This window comes from Castor canadensis, chromosome 7, assembly GCF_047511655.1.
Source record: "Castor canadensis chromosome 7, mCasCan1.hap1v2, whole genome shotgun sequence".
Taxonomy (NCBI): domain Eukaryota; kingdom Metazoa; phylum Chordata; class Mammalia; order Rodentia; family Castoridae; genus Castor; species Castor canadensis.
Window position 1 is genome coordinate 108,057,704 of NC_133392.1, and position 17,464 is coordinate 108,075,167.

A 17,464-nucleotide genomic window follows, 5' to 3' on the forward strand; every position below is an offset into this window, starting at 1 on the left:
ACTGGTGGCCTTCTAATTTCTCTCCTTCCCAAGGCTGTGGCAGAGACAGCACCTCCCTGGTAGTCTAGTTCTGAGTGTTCCAGAAAATACTCTTGGAGGTCCAGCCTAAAGCTTATTCTTTATAGGACTATCACAGAAAAAGAATAAAATCCATATTTTTTACCTTTAGTCACTAAAAAAATAAGTTTTAGAGTTGTAATGCTTTTAAAATTATAGTGAGCTAATCTGTCAGTACTTCACTAACAATTTTAGTTTTGTGATATATGGGTAATTTTTTACTAAAACATTTTGCTTGCAAGTTTAAACTAAAGCTATGCATGAATATTCATGTCACTAGTCCACAACTAGTCCATTAAGGTGTCCATTTTCTTACAGCTTTCCAATATTAAAAGAAATGCCACTTTACTCACTTGTATGTAACATTAGGTGCTTTAGAACAGAAATGTGCACTGTGGAAGAGATGCCTTGTCAGGCAATTAGGCTTACCTGGTACTTGAGCATGTCCACATTGTAATATGTAGCTTGGGGTTTTTGTTCAGACACTTTCTTTAGGTGAGTCATCAGATTGGGCATGTTTACCCAGAATTCCCTAGTATTGGCATCACTTTGTGTATTATCACTGTTTAATTGGAAAGAAAAAAAATGATTGAGTAGCATCTTATAACAAGCATCATGTACACAAGAAGCATCTTAGCAAATTGTCCTCAGACTTCTATATCTATCTTTAATAATTCATAAATTATACCATTCACTATATTGTGTTTTGAATAAATTCTGGGTGGTGCTAGGTAAATAGATTAATACCTATAAGAGCTGTTGTATTGCCATAAATCTCAGTGAGTACCCAGTAATATTAACCAACCATGACGATAATTGGTTGCTTAAAGAGTGAATTATTTCTTAACCCAAACTTGATAGCCCTTTCTATATCACTTCAGCTTTGTCTAAGTTAGTGAGTTAATGCAATGAAGGAGCTGAGTAAATTGATTTTCTTTTGAATTGACAGGACCAGTAGTTTTCAAATATTATCCAGTTAAAGATTTAACCAAACTGGACATGGTGGTGCCCATTGTAATCCCAGCCCTCATGAGACTAAGGCAGGACAATCATGAGTTTGAGAACAGTCTAGACTGTATGCTGAGACCTTGTCTCAAGCAAAACAAAACAAAACAAAACAAAAAAGCAAAACCAACAATGTAAGATTTGGACAAATGAAACATGGCCGATTACCAACAAAGGAGAGATGACCATGCTACTTTTTCAGCATTCACAAGATTTCATCTAAGAGCATCTTAATCATAAAAAAATCACTTCACATACAAGACCGTCCTGGAGTTTAAATGATTGTAATCATGGTAGTTAAACAGAAAAGCAGAAAGCAGTGTTCACCAACTAAGGAGTTAGGTATTCCTGTAAGAGTCCTTAGCTTTCCTCCCAGGCTTGCCCACAGAACACTTGCCCAATCTATTCTGCAAATTGTCTTGGTAATAAGAAGGAACAAGCAAGAATGCACACAGCATTTATTCACTTGCCACCTAATGAGGAAACCGAGGCCCCAATGATTCAGTAACTTGACATGCAACTTGTTCACTGACACTTCACTTACAGAATTCCCTTTGCTAAGCCCTCTGCTAGATTAATTTTAAACTTTTTCATTAAAGTATGTACTGCAGACGGTACAATTATTACCTTATTTTAAAAGAACAGTAAACTTATAGAAAGAAAATTAGTCGTTAAGAAGAGGATGATAAAGTGAAAAAGTGATCAAGGGAGGGCAAAAGTGAGTCGCTATGATTCAGCCTCCAGAAGGCAAACAAATCAAGAAAGCCGAGTCACAAAAAAAATCTTAAAACTATACTTGGTCTTTTAAGGGGGAGGAGACCAAGTCTCAGTGTGACCCCAGTGGTTCTGCTGTGCATGGGTCTGAGGTGACTGAGGACAAAGCAAAGCTTTTTGACCCTAAGAACAGAGGAAGGAGACAGGCTGGGATAAGGACAGTTAGCAGGGGAATCAAAGCAATTCAGAAGCAGGAAATAGAACTACAAAATTGCTATGACTACAAGATTAAATGTTGTACTAAATAATATTTTAAGAAAGCACATGCATGTATTCCTTCCTGCATACTCTTATCCATTAAGTTATAATACATGGTAGAGAAACAATTCCTTTACAATTTCTCTGACCTTATCCTGAGGCAGGCTAGGATCAGGGAAAGTTTGAGACTTATAGAAAGATATTACATTTCAGATTAACCATGCTTTGGCTCAGTGACCACCCTCATCTGGCCTCAAACCACCCGTGCCCTTCTCCACTCATTGATTACTGGATGGGAAACACCTGGTTCCTTCTTCCCCATAAGTTAGCGTAAGTTTTAAAAACACTTGGAGAAGAGAAGCAGGCTCTCTCTGCCTCCAGATTCCATCTGTACCCCACCATGTGCCCTTTTGTATTTTTCCCTTCCCTAACTTTTAATAAACTCCATTTACATCCACATGTCCTGCTGTGGATTCTTCCCCACAGGACACAAAGAATTTGGAAGTCTCTGATCACAGACTCCCCACACACAACAGTTCCATGTGAGTAAGATGTGCCTGAAGTTAAGAATGCCTGGTGCAGCAATTCTCTTGATCAGAACAATGCCCATAAAAGTTATAAGAAGCAGGCATCCATGTCACAAGACCTTTTGATTGGTAAGATCAATGCATACCTGATGCCTCCATGCTTGGGAGACAATGTCAAAACCTTGCAACTGCAAAATGATTAAAAGTTGCCAGGTGCTTAACACAAAGAAACCACTTACCTGGAAGAACCTATTAATGAATGTGAATAGCCCCAAAGAAAGAACCACAGGTTGCATCTGTAGAGCCCACACTCCCAGCTCTTGGTGTGTGTTTGCAGTTCCCTTTCCTTCCACCACACGCTGCTTGATTTTACTCCCTAGTAAAATCTGTGACTACCTTTTCTACTTTGTGAGTCATCTTGAAATTCTTTTCATTGACACATTCAAGAACCATGGAAACCAGGTATTGGGTAATGAGGTGCTCTCCAGTTACAGAAGAGGATAGAAAAGAATTCTAGTCCTTGATCCTTTGCCCTTGGGCAAGCTGATCTAAGGATGCTAATCAGGTCTGTCCAAACATTTTTTTTTTTATTTAAAAGTTTCTAAGTTCCCATAAGAACCAGAGCTGTCATTACACAAGGAGGTTTCTGTTATGAGGAACAGAAAGTCAGTATAATTCAGTAATTTGCTTAAGATTATACTACTAATAAGTAACAGAGTCAGGATTCTAGCTCCAGTTGGTCTCACAGGTTACACCTTCCCACTAGACCAAAATAGAGGTTCAGAATTAATAGCGAGAAACATGCTATTAATTTATACTAAGTAGATCTAACTATTGTAAAAATCTTAATTATGGTTTTTAAAAAAATAAAACTGCATTTGGTCAGTTTAATAAAAAATAAACTAAGTCATATGTCTATGACGATTTCTGAGAACTTCGTTTAATAAACATTCCAGAAAGTGTTGCCAATAAAATAATTAAATGCCTACACAGATAGAATTCTTAAATCCTCAAGAAGTCTCAAGATTTCTTCAGTCTTCTACTTTGATTAGCAGTTGTTCCAGGATACTTTTATGAGAAAACTCCTTTCATAAAAGAGAAGTGCAAGTAAACTTCAGTTGGACCCTCCCCACAGGGGTTGCATATTTATGTGCCTTCAGGGGCCACTGTTAACCTAAATGAAAGCTTTTAGTAAACAGAAGGGAGAGAATTGCTGGCTGTAAGATGACAGATACCAAAAGATTTCTACTGCAATCAAGAAAACTACATAGTCACCATTGCCTTTAAAGGCTACGGGAAATAATTGTGATGGTAGAGTGGTACTGAATAGCAAAACCAACGGGCTCTATATGATTACAGGGTCACCTATCACAATCCTGTAACAATATATCATGTATTTAGAATTAATAAGGTCCAAAAGATAAGACATTTGAAAAACTTTTACTTTTTTAAAGCAAATAATAATTTAAGTATCTATATTATGTTTTGTGAAGCAGAAACATTTTGAGTGATACTTGATTCAACTCATATGACTGATTATTAAAATATGTATGCCACTTTTTCATGGACGTCTGTAGCTGCCTAAAAACACAACAAATCTATAGCCATCACACCAATCACATTTACAAACCACTGATGAGATGTTGGGATGAAACTCCTAACTTCTGGAGAAAGAACCTTGAAAAATACTGACTCCACATGTGCATAAAAACATGGAGGGCAACGGAAGTGAGAATTCACTGACTTCCAGTTTTCATCACTGTGATCATTTCTTTTATAATTTTAGAGTAAGTTTGTCAGTTAAGCCACAGCAAGGGCCAAAAAAGGCAAAAGTGATCCTGACAATCACCTGAGAAACTGTGAATGCTTCTTCACCACTGGATTTAAAAGCCTAAGTCAGTCAAGAAACTAAGTGTCTGTGCTGGTCCCAAACTCCAAATACCAACAACCTATAGTTATTATTACATAAACAGCTGGCTTGACTAACTTCTTTAAATGATTAGGGAGTCACTCACTGATTGGACACGTTGCTCAGGTCCCTATTAGACACCAGGCACAATGGGAGGTATGAGGATATAGGGTGAGCCAACAGATATGTCCTATACCTTCTGTATTGTACTGTCTCATGGCGGGATGGGCGGATGAAGAAACAGGTAGATAGGTAATTTAAACCGTGAATAGGGTATCTTTAGGGAAACTAACAAGGGAACACAATTGAGTTTGGGACTGGTGGGTAAGGAGGGCAGGGAAATGATCAGGAGGGCCCTGTGGAGTTACCTCAAGGGTGAGTGGGGGTCAGGTGAGGAAGGGCGGGAATAGGGCTGGAGGTAGAGGAAATAAACACGTAAAGCCTGAATGTGGGGAAGGTCTTAGCCTGTTTCTGATTGGCAGGTGTGGTTGGAGCCACAAGGACTCCAACACAATTGTGAGGACAGAACAGAGAGGCAGGGGACAGTAGGCGACCAGGGCTTGAAGGCAATGGCAATGAGTTTAGATTCTGGGATAGGCGCAATGTGAAGCTACTAGAGGACAGTGATCAAAGACAATCTGAGGGATCGGACTGCATAAAAGGTCATTTGGTTGTTAACATGTATTAGAGCAGGGTAAGATTGAAAGTAGGGAGGGATGCAATTGCTGTGATATAGGGAGGGGCATGACAGTGGTCACTTGCACAGGGGTGATTGCAGTGAATGCAAAAGGAGCCACTTTAAAGAGAGCTTTTTAGATAGAATATCAGGACCCGGTAGAGAGGAAGCTGTCAAAATTGACTCCTTTTGTCTCATCCATTGCAAATAAGTAACTTGGAATAGTTGATCACTGTACAGCTTATATGTGTGACTACATAAATGGATATGCATAATAAAGACTTAATTTCAGGCTTAATAGAAAATCTGAAAAAGAGTATTTACAGAAACAAATTCACAGAAGCTTCTTTGATAACATACATGTAAGGTTCCATTAAAACAACTACCATTATAATGAAATTATATGTTCCTGGGAAAGAGATTCATGCTCATCACAGTTTGAATATTATTTTAACACAGCAAAAGGATTTCCCTATTATTGTGCTGGTGGCCCACCATCCAATGTCTACTGATAATAAGTCAAACTGACAATGAAGAAATTGTCACTAATGTAGATATTATTACTTAAGTTTTTCATTCTTCTTATTGTTGTTTGTTTTTGAGACAGGATCTCACTATGCAGCCAAGATAGCTTGAATTTGTCTTCCTCCTGCCTCAGCCTCCTGAATGCTGGGATTATAGGCATGTACCACCATATCTGGCACCAGATTTGACTACATTAAATGTCTCTTTAACCACTTTCAAAGTTGGCCAGCTACAAATACACATAGAGTCACCTACAGAAGACTGTGACAGTTGTTAAAAGTTCTGTGTCTAACCCATAGCCTACCTGAGTAGTGGTAATTTAGCTACAGAGGTACTGTCTTACTGGGGCATAGTTCTCATCTAAGTACAAAGTGCTAAACCACACAGGTCTTTAAAAGTTGATGCAAAATCATACTTACCAGCAAAGTAGTTGGGGATTTGGCAGGACGTGTTCTAACCTGCTGAAATTTATCACCCGGAAAGTCAGAGCAGCTGGGGATGGGTTGTTGGCAAAGTGTCTGGTGATGCCAGCAGGAAAGGATAACACCATTTCTCCGGTAATCTTAACGATGCATCTGGCATATCAAAACACACAGGAGGAAAGAGAGAGGAGACCCAGGTCAACAAGCTGTGGATCAGAACAGGTGCAAAAGGAAAGGTTTGTGTAACAATGCAATACACCAAAAGACACAAAGACCTTGCCATACCACTCCTAACTCCTAAAGCATTTCTAATTTATCCAATCTAGTGGTTAACATTTATTTTTTTTAAAGTCTCAGTTATAAGGAAATATTTTTTAATAGGCGGTAATTGAAAAAACTTGAAGTCTGAATTTATCTTTAGGGGATCTGGCTGTTCTGGGAAACAAAATGATACCCTCTTCAATAAAAACTAGTAAAAAAAAAAAACCCAAATGCCTATTTTTTTAAGTGTTGTGAACTATAAGCAGAAAAGTCACAAAGGTTGACCTCACAAATAGAGCTATTTATTCTTGTGATTCTCTTACTTTGATTTCAGAATTTTGGTCACACATTTGTAGATACTAAACTTTATACTATTATCACACTTTACTGGGTCTTATTTTAGTTTTTTGCGTAACAAGATTATAACACTGAACAGTCTTTTTTTTTTATTTTGTGGTACTGGGGTTTGAACTCAGGGCCTCGAGCTTGCTAGGCAGGTGCTCTAACCACTTTAGCCACTCCACTAAAGTTCTCACTTCCTGCATGATTAGTTCTTTATCCAATTAATGCGTCTACTTGGTCACAATTGTAAAATCATTCATAGAAGTTAAAATAATGAGATGATGGTTTGGAAGGAAGGAAGAATAATCCTTTTTAAGACTTTATGGAGGAATAATTAACATGCAATGAACTGTAGATACTTGTCATGTAAAGTTCCTTAAGATTGCATGCTGTGACATCACCATACAGCAAGAAAAAATTGTCCTAAAATATAGCCCTAACATTTCCTCCTACTTTTTTGCAATCCTTTTTAAAAGGATTACAAACTCCTAACTTTCCACTCCCCATCCATAGGCAATTGCTGATACCTTTTCTATCATGATACATTACTTTGTACTTTCTAGAATTTTACATATCAAAATCATAAGGCATGTTCATTTTTTTTGTGGGGGGGATTAGGCCTTTTCCCTCTAATAAATATTTTGAGATTCCTCCATGCACATCAACAGTTCATTCCTTTTTGTTGCTGTATGGTGTACGGATAACCACAGCTTTTAAAAAGTCCATTCGCCTGTAGAAAAGCGTTCAGGTTCTTTCCTTGATTTGCCTTTTGTGATGAGTATGTGTGGACAGGTGTGTGGATGGATGCAAACACTCATTTCTTTTGGAAGTGTATCAGTGGAATCACTCAATTGCATGGTTTGCACAATTTTAACTTTTAAAGAAATGCCTGTTTTCTAAAGTGGGAAACACAGCTGTGTGCAAGTGTCTTACCTCTTTCAAATCCTCACCAACACTTGGTAGAATTTGTCTAATTAATTTTAGCCATTCTCACTGGTGAGTAGTGGGATCTCATTATTTTAATTTGCCTATTTCATAATGGTGAATGATCTTAAGCATCTGTACCTGGGCTTATTTGCTGTTCAGTTATCTGCTCTGGTGAAGTATCTGCTCAAATTCTCTGCCAGGTTTTTCAATCCAGAATTTTGTTCTCTTATTGAATCCCAGGTATGTATAATTTATTAGATATATGATTTGCCTCACCCAATCTGTGACTTGTTCTTTCCTTTCTCTTAAGAGTATTTTGAATAGCAAAAGTGTTTAATCCATTAACTTACTTTTTGTGGGCAGTATTAAACCCAGTTACTCTTTGATTTTTGGTTGGTATTAGGATTTTGAACTCAGGGCCTTATGCTTGCTAGGCAGGTGCTCGACCACTTGAGCCACATCCCAGCCTTTTTGCTTTGGTTATTTTTCAGACAGGGTCTTGCACTTTTTTCCCCTGGGCTAGCCTCAGACTAAGATCCTTGTTTGGCTGGGATGACAGGTATGAACTACCATACTCAGTTTGTTTGTTGAGATGTAGTCTCTCTAGCTTTTTGCCCAGGCTGGCCTTGAAATGCAATCATCCCAATCTTTACCTCCTTAGTAGTGGGATTACAGGCGTGAACCACCACACTTGACCTAAATCCAGTTATTCTTTTGCAGTCCTATCTAAGAAGTCTTTGACAAACCAAGTTCCTGAAAGTTTCATCTATATTTTCTTCTAGAAAGAAGGTTTTTGTTTCGTTTTGTTTTTGATTTTTGAGGCAGTCTCACTATGTAGCCCAGACTGGCCTCAAACTCATGAGCTTCCTGTCTTAACCTCCTGAATGCTGGGATTACAGGCATGTGTCAACACACCCAATCCTTTTTCTAGAAGTTTTTTTCTTTATTCATTTATTCATATGTGAATACATTGTTTGGGCCAATTCTCCCCCCTGTCCCTATCCTCTACCCCTTCCCTCTCCCCCCACCCCCTTGCTTTCTAGAAGTTTTAAAATTTTTAGTTTACATTTAGCTTTATGATCCATTCTTAGTTAATTTTTGTATACAGTTTGAAATATAGATCTAAGAGTTTTTTTGTGTAAATATGTATATCTAATTGTTTAAGCACCATTTGTGGAGAAATGACTTTCTTTTCTCCACTGAATTACCTTGGCAATTCTGATGAAATTCAGTTGGCCATAAAAGTGTGGTTCTATTAATTAAACTATTCTGCTACATTGATCTATTTTGTCTATCTTTAAACCAATACTATTCTGCCTCGATTACGATAGCTACTTTTGTCTTTTTCTTTTTTGGTGCTGGGGATCAAACCCAAGGCCTCGCATATGCTAGGCAAATTCTCTACCACTGAGCTACACCCCAGCCCTTCTATAGATTTTTTAATAGTCTGAAATCAAGTAAAGTTAGTCTTCCAACTTTCTCTTTTTCTATGTTGTTCTGGCTGTTGCAGGTCATTTGCGTTTCCACATGACCTTTAGAATCACTGTGTCAATTCAGTGTAAAAGCAATTCTTTGCTTCTCAGTTCCATTTCACTCTTTATTGTCTGCTCTGAGATTAATCATGAACTCTGTATTTTTTCTTGACCAACAAGCACCATGCTAAATTTTGTCAGTAGAGGGCATGAGAGAGTCATGGCAGGAAGTAGGCATTTTCCCTCTTCCAGCAAGCTTGCTATGCAGCTACTTGCAATGTGCAAGGCTTTTCTAGTGCCAGCTTCCTGCAGTGCATGTGGTGTCCCCAGAGAGTGGGTTTTGCAATTCATGTGGCTTTGCCAGTGCCCAGTAGCAAAAGCAGCTTCCCTGTATTTGTGTAGTACAAGTGGCTGGGCTGCCCCAGTGACCTGACCCTACAGAGCTGGTGGGTTTTAGTTCCAGGGTCCTGCTATCTGTGCATCTTCCCCACTGCTGCTCTGCAGTGCATGGTGGCCAGCAGCACCCACCAGTTATTAGCTTCCTCTGACTCTTCTATCAGCAGTGTCACAGAGGAGTGCCTCAGTGAGACACCTCCCCAAGAACAGCAGGGGTGTGCAGAGCCCAGGCTATACCAATACAGGAATGCGAGGCAGTAAGCTGGAGTAGTCACGTGGAACACCTCACTCATCACTCAGGGATCACTGTCCTTCACCTGAGGTCCAGTGTTTTGTAAATCATTGTTCCATTTTTTGCCCATTTCTGAGCTGTTATAGGTGGGAGGGTAAATTGGTCTGATACTCCACTTTGGCTAGAAGCAGACCTTGCAAAGGCTTATTTTTCTTTGGAAAACAATATAGTCAGCCTTTAGCATACACTGATTTAGCCAACCACAGATGGAAAATATTTGGAAAAAAATTATGACTGCACTGAACATGTGCAGACTTCTTTTTCTTGTCATTATTCATGAATGTTTATATAGCATGTGCATTATATCAGGTATTAGAAGTGATCTAGAGTCGTTTAAAGTGTACATGAGGATGTGTGTGTGTTATATGCAAACACTATGATGTTTAATATAAGGGACCTGAACATCTGTAGGTTTTGGTATCTGTGAGGGTCTTGGAACAAGCATCTCACCCCGTATGAGGGAATACTGTGTTTAAAATCAATGAGGCTGAGGTTTAGGGTAGAGGTGAGGGAAAGGTGAGTTTCCTAAAATTGCCAAGTGTCTCTCCCTCACTTGGATGGTATATCTATAGCTTTGCACTGTTCTCAATGAGAATGTTGATTTCTGGAAGTTTCTATTTCCATCTCTTGTGGAGAATATTGCTAATGTCTCAGTTTGGGTCAAACTGTTGACTTCTAGCTTTGCCTTTTAGACACATTAACCTTGTTTGATCACTGGTGCTGACCTGGTGTTGGGCCTAGAATTTCTCTCGTGCTGAGTCTACTCTTGATGTTTTCAGTATCTGAACATGTGGAATATTATTTGGCAGCTCTGGATCACTTGTTAACTTAGATTTCAGTGACTACTATCACTTAGAATATTGCTGTTAGCAGTGGTGGCCCAAGTGTTTTTTTAATTGGTAGGGAATCTTCTCACTTTCCTTTTCAGGTTGCTCAAAATGAGACCTGAGAGGTGTGTTGATAGGGGATAAAGTTTGTTACTCTTTGAAAGCAAATCAGAAAGGAGAGGATGTGACATTTATTGAGCCAAAAAACATTTATTTACTCCTAACTGCAGTATTTTTAGAGCAGGAAGCAATTAAAAAAAATGAGCAAAATATCTCCTGCCTTCAAAGGGCTTCCAGTGTTGAGTAGAGGATGGGAGAAGTGGTCATATAGTCCAAAACAAAAACCCTGAGGCTCCTCAATTATTTTTCTGCAACTCCACTGTCAGAGTCAGACCTTTGTTGACTTATTAATCCACTCAGTTGCTAAATGGATATGAAAATTTCCATTTAAAAGTTTAATATTTTCTATAGTCACTAAAGGAAAATCTTTTTTGACCCTAATGATTGCTCTTGTAAGTATGCAGATGTCTACTTTCATGTGAGTTTGAATTATGGAAATTGAAAATTTTATTCTACATCACCATGTTCACTAGCTCATCAACAGAAATGCTGGCTAGTTTGGGTCAGGAAATGCATGAAGTTGAATTCTGTGAGGTCACCAGAAATGCATCTCTCCCATAAAGTATGACTTCTATACACTGCAGTGATAGCTATGCCCACAGCTCTTTCTTTTAGAATATTCGGTGCACATATACCTTGTCTTATTTATAATCTCCTTTAATTGGCTTATGTACTAGCCAAAATCCTTTTCATATTACAAGACTCTGCTCAAGGGAAGTCGCTTCTGAAAGTCTTCCTCTCTATACTCTTCATTCAGCCTCCCTGGGTTTTCCTTTCTGTAGGCTTCCCTGGACACAGGTTCAGAACTTTTTCAGAAAACTTTTTCTAACACATCTTGTCTACTATTGTGAAGGCAAGTCATGTGTTAGGTTCCAGGAAGGCAGAGGTGCCCATTACAGAACACAGGACAGAGTAGGAATTCAGCAAAATGTTATAAAATAAATTTATATACTTAATGATTATGCATATGATGCCTGTGCGATACACCAGGCCTTATATCGATGCACAAGAATTGGCAGTGACAAATAGAGAAAACATGTCCTTGTGCAAACTTGCAGTTGAAATTGAGAAATGAATAAAAAATAAATAAATAGAAAAGGAAGGATAGTACACTATACATATATATAGTGTATTTATATATATATATATCTCCATATCCATGGTCAAAGGCTCAGTTAATTTGGAAGATTAGGAAAAGCACTAATATTAAATTACGCTCAAGTGCTACATCATTGGAATGCCAAGGTCATGGTACATACTCCTTCATAGACCTGTTAGAAACTAAGCCAGGATGAAAAACCCAGCTTGAATTTTGATAGGTCCACAGGGAACTTCCAGTCAAGAATGGGGAAGCTGACCAAAAAGAATTTATTCTTGCTTTTCCCCAATGTTTTGCACTCTAGAATATGCATTTTCTCCCCACTTTTAACTATTTCTTTTTTTTTTTAAAGTATGTTTGACTGTCTTAAGCAAGCCTGAGTTTTCTGAGGTATAGGTCAGTTAGTGATAAGTAGTCCTTAGAACTGGTATGACAGATGGTTATACAAATTCTTTGTATAAAGAAGATTCTGTAGAACCAGCATGGATGTAGAAGGTATGTAACTGGGCGTGGTGGTACACGTCTATAATCTCAGCAATCAGGAGGATTACGGTAGGAAGACTGTGAGCTCCAGGCCAACCTGGGCTATATAGACCCTGTCTCAGCAACCTCAAACAACAACAAAAAGAAAGTCTCTCTCTCTCTCTCTCTCTTTCTCTCTCTGTATGTATCTGTATCTCTATCCATATGTATATCTTAAGTTTGTGGTGTGGTGTTTACTTGCTTTAACAGTTCACACACAGGCTCTGTATGAGGTAACTTTTAACTTCCGTTGCTATGTGGAGTGGTACATGGCCTTAGTACTTTGAAGATGTAAGAGAAATGACTTGGGAGAAACCAGAGTCCACAGCGTTTGTTTTTCTCTAATATCCTGGACCTGGAATAAACCCTAGACATTGTTGAAAGAGATGTGGCATTTAGGAAGATTGAGACGTCAATCTGGGTAGGGTACCTACATTGTTTTTTCCAGTATAATATTGTCAAGAGTTAGACTGAAAAAAAAAAACCAACTAGTGCTTCTGAAGCGTGGAGAGGATCCACACTTAGTCATACAAATTCACACAACATGTGTGTTGATCTAAGTTCTAATTGTACCTAATTATCACTGTTTCAAAAATTTTATGATAGTTCATATGCACATTTAAGTTTATTCTCTCATTCATCTCCTCACACCCAGTAACATTTTCCAAGCCCTAGTCTTTGTAAGTTATAAAACCTAGGAGCAATTGTTCTCTCACTTAGGCTTCCTCTGGTTTACCAATCAATTCAGATCTAGAATTATATTAATGCCGCATTTAAAAACCGGTTTGACTTAGGTATTTGTTTTCAGTGTAGACCAATAATCACTCTAAATGTTTTTTGGATCATAAGCCCTTTGTTGAAATGATAAATACCATAGTCTCTCTCTATGGAAAAATGCACACATAAGATACACAGTATCACTTCAGGCAATCTATAGACTTTCTGAATCCTATCCATGTAACTCCTTATCAAGACATAAAACATTCGATTATATCACAAATGCATTCAGGTCAAGTTCATTGTCAGTATGTAGTGATACTAGTGAAATCAGGCTCATGTAAACAGAGTGTGGTGTATTTTTCCTATGATTTTTACTTGCTGTGATTTTAATTTTTTTCCTTTCTTTTTGGCTAGTTCTTTCTTCTTAGTAAGGAAAATGCAATTTGTTGCCTTGCTACTCTGGGTCTTTTGGGAAGTTTGTTTTTTTTTTTAATTCTTTCCATGTTATCATTCCAATGATCCACTGTTTCCATCATGGGAACATGGAAACACGTGTGGGTGATTCCCATCCAGGAAAAATAAGACATTGAAAGACATGATCTGGACATCACTTTTGAAAGACAGTGAATTTTCTCATAGCTGATAGAATTAGATTAGGGTTTGCTGTTACTTGTAATCAAAACTGAACCTCAGATTTTTAGATAGTAAGAGATTATTTTATCTTTTGGGACCTTTAAAAAAAGAGTCAACTATTTATTACTTATTTACACTTTACTATTACTTATTACAATTTAATATTACTTACTTCATTACAATTTAATATTAAATTTTAAGCTCTATTATAAGTGTGCCACCTATTATTGTTCAACAAAGTCTTTTTGGTTTTAGAATAAGGGATGGATGTCCCCCACTAGGTGGGATACAGTTTGGAGAATATAGTGTACCATGTCCCAGGCTTACTTGCTTGGATCTGCTCCTTTGAAGTAGGCATTGACCGTTTCTGTGAACGCTGCTGCAACAGGGAGGGTGTCTTGGGCTCCCATGGTTAGGGGGCTGGGTCCCCTGGAAGAACCTGCACAAAGTAAAAAACTTCCATTTATTATGGGCACACAACACATCTAGTATATGTGGAACAAAAAGTCCATTAAAGGATTAAGGGATATAATCTATTACTAAAAAAATGTGGGAAGAACCATAACTTGTATGTCTATTCAACATACAGCTCAAGTATTTAAAAGGAAATATTTGGCTAGTTTACAGACAAACACACTTGAAATTAATTCAACTATGTATTTCACTACAGAAAAGAAAATCCAAGCAGGAGAACCAGGTCACAGGGGGTTTTCAAATGTTTTGCGTTAAGCGTGAGGCAGTGTTTGCATGACAGTTTGTGCAGCAGGTGATTAATAAAAAAACTTGTTCCCACTTCCTATTGGAACATTCAACCTAGTCAATTGGTCATACTCAAAGCATTTTTCATTTCTTTAGTTGGAAGAGACAGACAAGTGGTATCATGTCACACATTGTCCTTGTCTGGATTATTTTTCATTTCAAAAAGCTCAATTACTCTTAGATCTAGTAAACTCATGTCTATAAACACATACAACCAAAATGTGCACATTGACTTACACAAGCACACAAATCCACTAATTCACTCTATTAAACTCTCATGTTTATTGACTACTGCTAGGCACTAGGAACTGGAATATGAACTATACACAAATTATTTCATTCAGCATCCGCTTGGCCCTGTGAGACAGACATGATAACTCCCATTTTATAGAATAGGAAACTGAAGTTCAGTTGCCTGAGAGAATATAGTTATTAAGTAGCAAAATAAAAATTCAAACCTAGATTTGCCTCCCTGTGAGGCTCATATTTTTATCATATGGTTTGTTTATGTGAAACATTTAATTGTATTGTTTTGCTGTAACATGTAGCTTCAAAAAAAAAAAGCTTAGGACTGGTGCTTTTGTTATTAATCTCTCTGGATGGTTCTGAACAGTAAAGTAAAAAAGTAAAAAGTAAGGTCACTGCTTCCCCTTTCTACCAAACCAAGATGCTTACTCCTCCCCTCCCCTAGAATAGACTACATGCATTGGTGTTATGACTAGCTTCTTTTGCTTTTAGTAAGTTTTGCCATCTCCAGCTATGTAGAAAAATTCACGTTTTATATACCTCCCTCCTCAAAAAAGCTTTTCCTGACCATTCTAGCTGATGCTAATTCTTTGCTTTTCTCTCTTCTTTTGGCTCTCAATATCTTGGATTTGGTAATGGACCATCAGTTTAATAAACATTTTCTTATTAGCCACCCAGTATTAGGTGCTATTTTAGATGCTCAGGTTTCAGAGATAAAGCACACATGGTCCCTGTCCCTAAAGAGTTACAGGTCAGTGTGGTTTTATCACCACCATCAACATTACCAATCTTAGCATCATTAACGCCAACAACATTCACTCTTGGTATTACCTCCATCGTTGCTATTTGCTGCATACTTAGCTATGTATTTTATGATGAAGTAAGAATTATCTTCATTTGGCAGTTGAAGGAACTGCTATAGTTTGGATCTGGAGTGTTCCCCATTTCCCACGTGTGAAAAGCTTGGTCATCAACCTCTGGCACTCTTGGGGAGGAGATGATGGAACTTGCAGGAGGTGGTGCCAGGCTGGGGGCATGCTCTTGAAGGGGACTTCAGTCTCTTCTCTCATTCTTTGCTTTCTGGCCACCGTAGGTCTCCTCTAGCACATCCTCTGCCATGATGTACTGTGCCACAGGCCCAAAGCACAGGGCCAAGAGACCATGGACTGAAACTTCTGAAACTGTGCGCCACAGTAAACCTTTCCTGCTTTTAAGCTGATTATCTCAGAAATTTTGTCACAGTAACGGAAAACTGCCTAACACAGGAACCAAGGTTCAAAGAGTTTCCACAACTTGTTCAGTCTTGCACAGCTGGCACACAAAAAAATTTAAGATTGGTATGAATTCAAAATATAGGCTCTGAAGACTATCTTACTTGGGGACAAGCAAATAACTACAGCACTATGTGCATGTCCAACTTTTTGCTTCCCATAGCATTGTAAACTTTTAAAAGGAAGTAACTATGGCCTAAGCTTTTTCCTTATGGTACCTCTCCATATTCCTTAAAACACAACCAAGAGCACACTGATCTTTCGTTAAATTCATGCTGAAATTATTCCTTGTTGATTCTCAGAAAGGTAAAGCATATGTACATTTATAAATAATGAAGGTGCAATAAAAATAGGCCATTATTTTGTAATGGTATTGCTTAGTTTATTTGTGGACTCAATAGTCAACGTATTTATTGAGTGACTAACAGGTGTTAGAGGAGAATGGCTTTCCTAGTTGATGGTTAAAACTGGGCTAGAGTCGTGAGAAGGCTGCTGTTACCATTAGAAGTAGGATCCTGGTCACCATGCGAGTAGAACTTGGGGTCTGTTGAGGGGCTAGAAAAATTTACAATAAAATAATTAGAGTAATTTGACAGATGTTTAAAAGGATGGTATGAGCAAAGCCCTAAGAAAGCTCTTACTGCCACTTGACTAGGTCAGGGAAGGTTTTATTGAGATGATTTTGGAGTTGAGGTTTGAGGAAGAATAGATGAATAGGCTCTCACGGGGGAGGAGGAATAAAGTCCAGAAAATACATGTGTGGGGCTGAGCTGACATATGACATTTTGAAAAGCCACAAGCAATGTGTTGTTTGTCTGTGTAGGTGGGTGAGGTAGGTGTTGGAGGGTAAGACATGGAAGTCGATGAGACTTGACTGGGTAGGAATTCGGTGGTGAAGAGTTTTGAATAAATATTTGGTAAAATTTATCTTTACTTTGTAAGTGACGTATAGGCACTGAAGTCATAGTTCCCTTGTGATAATCTTATACAAATCTGTGAATACTTTTCAGAGCAAAGTATGTGTCTGTACAATATTTATATAATTTGAAGTAGAATTATAGATTTTTTTATACCTTTAGGGGTTCTGGAACTGACATTAGAACACCCCCATAGAAGATGACAGGCCTCTGAAGTATCTGAAATGGGGATGGGGCTTGCAATGAGCTTGAGTTTAAGTCATTCTAGCCATGGTGTGGTGGATAATGTCACAAGGGGGATAATAATGTAGATGAACAGACTTCTTACAAAGGAAAAGATCAATCTGGTGTGAAATTCAGGTGCCAGGAGATAAAGAGAATGTCATGAGCATTTCATTTTTCAGTTCTGCAATTGAATAGTCATTCATCATATTCTTGTGAATAAAACAGTGAAAGTTGCGGAGGATAATTTTCTAAGTGAACTGACAATTAGATGAATCACAATATTCAATGAGGTGAATCAGTGGTTCCATGTTTTCTTAGAAGAAACTGTGCAGTGAATTGTCT

General features: G+C 38.1%; 1 protein-coding gene across 24 annotated transcripts in view; it reads right to left on the reverse strand.

Annotated features, from left to right (window-relative positions):
• Sgip1 (SH3GL interacting endocytic adaptor 1) overlaps nt 1-17,464 on the reverse strand; it is a 206,530-nt gene that overhangs the window by 9,282 nt on the left and 179,784 nt on the right. For all 24 annotated transcript variants that reach the window (XM_074079829.1, XM_074079847.1, XM_074079850.1 and 21 more), the window contains 3 exons: nt 14,032-14,143; nt 6,091-6,246; nt 487-619 (listed from right to left, as the gene is read on the reverse strand). In XM_074079829.1, coding sequence (XP_073935930.1) covers nt 487-619; nt 6,091-6,246; nt 14,032-14,143 — 401 coding nt within the window. The remainder of the gene's footprint in view (nt 1-486; nt 620-6,090; nt 6,247-14,031; nt 14,144-17,464) is intronic.